The sequence below is a fragment of the Lactuca sativa genome, chromosome 2 (assembly GCF_002870075.4).
Source record: "Lactuca sativa cultivar Salinas chromosome 2, Lsat_Salinas_v11, whole genome shotgun sequence".
Lineage (NCBI taxonomy): Eukaryota > Viridiplantae > Streptophyta > Magnoliopsida > Asterales > Asteraceae > Lactuca > Lactuca sativa.
In genome coordinates, this window is record NC_056624.2 from 170,416,556 (window position 1) to 170,421,501 (window position 4,946).

Sequence of the window (4,946 nt, forward strand, 5' to 3'; positions counted from 1 at the left end):
CATGTTGTTTGTTATGATATTGTTTTGATTGTATGGCGTTGGTATTTTGGGGGAACTCACTAAGCTTCGGGCTTATAGTTGTTGATTTTTTTATAGGTACTTTAGATTATCGCGGGAAGGCGACGGTGTGATCGTGCACCTCCTCACATTTTATGATTTTGGTTTCTGGGATACTCTGACATGAAACTGTTTTGAAAACAATTTGTAATAACTATTGGTTTTTGAATTCTTTAAAAAAAAAAGTTTTAAATTGGCTTGATTTTTATTGATGTTACACCAAGGTATGAACTTTATACCTTCTGCAGATTGAGGATGATGCAAAACTTCCAGATTTAAGCTTACTTCTAGCTTCCAAGCTTCACCACCACCTTCTTCTTCCTTTGAAATGCATAAAAACACACTCTTTAGCTTCAAGATGCAACAATGGGGCTAGGGTTTGCAAAAGGGACGAAATGAGGGTTGGAGGTTGGTGAGGGGGTGAGTACTTGAAGGTTAATGATGTTTATATAGGGTCTAAACCCTAAAAAATAGGGTTTGTGGCTCACCCACGTACGCTATGCGTACGCTAAGAGTACGTCGAGCGTACATGAGTCTGCCCCACAAATTACAAAAACGCCAATATGGGCCATTTTGCAATCTTTCTCAAGCATAAGGGCCAAAATGCAATATTTCTTCATACATAGGGTTAAAATTGATAATACCTCATCATTGGGATGTTACATGTGATCAACTAACGTCATTAACCCATCAAAGTTGATATCACTACTTATATCTACACCAAAACATGTGTAGTCGCGAACAATATATTGCATAGATCCATCAATACGTTGTCATTGTCATCCACTAGATACTAGCATTAATAAAATCCTTATACAAACTCGTTTTTTTAGTATCCAAAAGCTAATTTCAACAGTCCGAAACAAATCTCACAATAACAAAGGTATATGCCCATTGAAGAAGAACAAATAACACACAAATAGCCAATTTTACCACTCCGGGATATCCGTATGTTCCAGAATACGTTTTTTTAGTCCGAAACGTTTGTGTCAGATTTCAGACCTGATACTTACCAACCACCATCAACTCTGGAATGGTCATAAGTGTTCCAGAATACCATATTCTGAAATAAATGGTCATTATATAAATCTCATAAAATGTTTGTTATTTTTAATAAATTACTCATTTATAAGGATTTTGGAGTAAGTAGTCATTTTATAAATTTCATAAAAAAAATTATTATTTTTAATAAATTACTCATTTGTAAGAGTTAGTTTATATAGTTTTGCCTAATTCATTTTTTAATTGAAAATTATGGTTAACGAAGCAAATAGTCGGTTTAATAGTCGAATCACAAAATTGCAACCGTTTTTAATTACCTCTAAAAATTTCGAAATTCCTAATGTAGCTCGGCGATTTTGAATCAGTCATCAAGATAATGAGATTGCGTTTCTGTTTTTTATGACTTTAGATTGCCAGGTTGGGTAACTTTAATCAACATCTGACATTGAGAATTGGAAAGTTTACCAGGGGGTTTCACTTGATTCACGGAAATCATAACAACGAACCCCATCAATCATCATCATATCTCTTTACCCCTACCAACTCCAATTCTTCTTTTGAATTCTTCGTTTTACGTTAGATTTTAGGGTTAGGGTCTTACTTCCCTCACCAACGATAAGGAGGAAGAAGAATTCCTTATTCCAGCTGCTAATATGTTGAAGGGCGTAGAATTAACACCTGAATTACAGGAAATTCTCAATGCCAATATGGATTGCGTGCAAGAGAGGCGCACTGCACGTGAGGCCTTCAAGGATATTCAGCTTAACATCGATCATATCTTGTTCAACGTAATTATTTTCATCAAAGTTTCGATTTTTATTTCAGAATATGATGATTTTAAGTGAATTGAGATGTTGTCGAATGCATATATCGATTGATTAATGGATGTCACAGGTATTGTGGGTGAGATGTTATTGAATGCATTTTATTGATGGATTTAATTAAACAATAGAAAACTCATGTGGGGTGGCAACAAGTACATAAAGCCCCAATCTTCTTAATTTCCATGCCTTTATTACACCAACAATGGATGCCAGAAACTTTAGATTCAAAATTGTGCCTCAATTGCCTCAATTTTGAGGAGATTGTAATCCCAAATTCGACTAATGTTTCCAAATTTGACCTTATTTTATCAATTAATATTTTTTACTAAACAAAATAGCTTAAATGGTCTACCATATTCACAAAAAGTTCGAATTTTTCTCTAGGAATTTCATCCTTTCAGCCTTTCTTGATATGCATCCCATTTTTAGGATCCATGGTTCATGTAATTGTATTTTGTTGCATGTATGAGAGCCGGATACACTTGGAATGACACTTACTTCTTACTTTCAAATATTTTTCAGACAAAATACGAAGGATTGAAGACAAAGGAGGTAATATTATTAAACTTTATGTTAATGCTAGTGCTATGCCTTCAATTACTTTTGAAGAGTTATATTTCCCCTGTTTTTTCTAGTCATATGAGACGAACTCTAAAGGGATAGAAATTTTCTCAAAAAGTTGGTTTCCGGGGGCACAACCTCCCAAAGCTGTAATTTGCTATTGCCATGGTTATGGAGACACTTGCACATTTTTCTTTGAAGGTATGTGTTCATTACAAGTTAACAACTAGTAGAAGAAATCGGTTTTCTTGAAGACATCAAATATTTTGATGCTTATAGGAATTGCTCGAAAGTTTGCTTCATGTGGATATGCGGTTTTTGCCATGGACTTACCGGGACTTGGCCTTTCGGAAGGTCTTCATTGCTATATTCCAAGCTTTGATGCTCTAGTAGATGATGTTGTAGAACATTATTCAAAAGTCTTAGGTATGAATTTCGGATTAAATCTTAAAACTCACATGTTACACATGACAGAACAAGACAAGACAGGATATGACATGATTGGACTAGTCTGTACTAGACTGGATATAACTAGACAAACTTTCTAGAACTATCTGATAATAAGTATGAAAATGACATTTTCGTCTTTTCCACAAATACAAGATCCAGTGTGAGTCCGTGTCCCATGGTCCCACCCTTCCAACTAATTTTGGTAGAACAAAAAGTTAAAGTTTATCTTATTCTAGTCCTTGTGTCAATGCATGCATGTTGAATGCATGCAGAAGTCGACAACCTGTTGTGTTCTTTCTTGTCATGTGTCAGAAGTCATTGGTATATATAGGTACTAAGATTTACTTAATTAAAATTCATACTATATAATTTATGGGGTTATAGAAAATCCCGAAATACGTGATCTTCCAAGATTCTTGCTCGGGCAATCAATGGGTGGAGCCGTGGCTCTAAAGGTGCACCTTAAACAACCAACGTTCTGGACGGGTGCAGTCCTTGTTGCTCCAATGTGCAAAGTACTATTTTACCCTTGCCTTCGTATCCAAATTACAACATATTATTATAAGATAATGAATTAAATGTATTGTAGATTGCAGACGATGTGGTCCCACCATGGGCAGTAACAAAATTTCTCATAGGTATGGCGAAGGTTATGCCAAAGATGAAGCTTGTTCCACAAAAGGATCTCGGTGATATGGCATTCAGAGACCCTAAAAAGAAGCATCTGGTTTGTTTAATTTTTGTGGTTTTATATTGTATCGAAAACTATTTTAACTTTTTTACGGTTTTATTGTATGTAGCCAAACTATAATGTTATCGGTTACAAGGATAAACCACGTTTGGGAACAGCTATGGAACTTTTAAAGACAACACAAGAGATTGAAAGTCAACTTGAAAACGTATGTTTTTTTTATATAACTAATTACCCTAACAACTCGTTAAACAATGAGGACTTTATATAAGTGGAAGAGTTTACACATAAGTCTTGGGGACTGTGTCTTTTTTATTTAATCCGGACATAATGATTTAATGGGTTAAGCAAAAACACAACTTGGCTTAATGCTATTAAGACACTAACCCTTTACCTATTTTCCCTTATTCCTTTTTTTCCTACCAACTCCTCTCACATTAAAATTGATAGAATATTGTAAAATTTAGTTTTTTGAATGTAATGATATTAGTCTAGAAAAGAAACATATCTTATGTATACAAAGTTTTATCCATATTCATGCAGACATCATTACCCATTAAGTCATGTTATTGCTACAGGTTTCGTTGCCATTATTGATATTGCATGGAAAAGCTGATATGGTGACAGATCCGTCTGTGAGTAAAGCTTTGCATGAAAAAGCAAAGAGTCCAGACAAGAAATATAACTTATATGATGATGCATGGCATTCATTAATGGATGGGGAACCTGATGAGATCATTACTCGGGTTCTTACTGATATTATCACTTGGCTCGACGAACATACTACTAAAAAGTAATTTGTTCATGAAGCTATACTGAAATTTTAAAAATAAGAAGATAACTTTTTGTCACGACTGAAGTAGCAAAACTTGTGAAGTGTAAAGTTTTATTTGAAAAATAAATGTCCATTGTTGTAATTAATTTTTAGACCTTATTGTATCTATAGGCTTTTTCGAAGCAATGTATATAACATAACACTTTTATTATAGTTAATTAAGCAATGGAAAATAATTGTTTAACATGCTATTTCTCATGACTTCATGCACGTATACTTGGATCATTGGATGCATACGTATATATAATACAAGTCAGGTCGGTTCAAAGTATAAATTCTTTCAATCCTTAAGCTGGTCGATACATCTTATAATCTGGGATTTTTCTCCTTTACAAAGACAATTTTTACGAATATAGAAACTCTAGATTTTAAAATTGCACATATAAGTTTACACAAATTCTAATGGAAACATGAGTTTAAAATTACAAACCTAAGTTTACAAAATTAAAATTGCAAATTTGTGTAGATAGAAACTTCAATTTTCAATTGATTGTTTGAAATATAGTAACCCGCATGAAATGGAGTA

The 4,946-nt window shown here is 33.8% G+C and overlaps 1 protein-coding gene across 1 annotated transcript; it reads left to right on the top strand.

Annotated features, from left to right (window-relative positions):
- Nucleotides 1–1,377: 1,377 nt before the first annotated feature.
- On the top strand, nt 1,378–4,611 carry LOC111908255 (caffeoylshikimate esterase). The gene is made up of 8 exons (XM_023904086.2): nt 1,378–1,847; nt 2,406–2,435; nt 2,519–2,645; nt 2,724–2,870; nt 3,279–3,409; nt 3,484–3,621; nt 3,695–3,793; nt 4,164–4,611. The coding sequence occupies exons 1-8, from the start codon at nt 1,713–1,715 to the stop codon at nt 4,380–4,382; spliced, it is 1,026 nt and encodes a 341-aa protein (XP_023759854.1). The 5' UTR covers nt 1,378–1,712; the 3' UTR covers nt 4,383–4,611.
- The last annotated feature ends 335 nt before the right edge of the window (nt 4,612–4,946 follow it).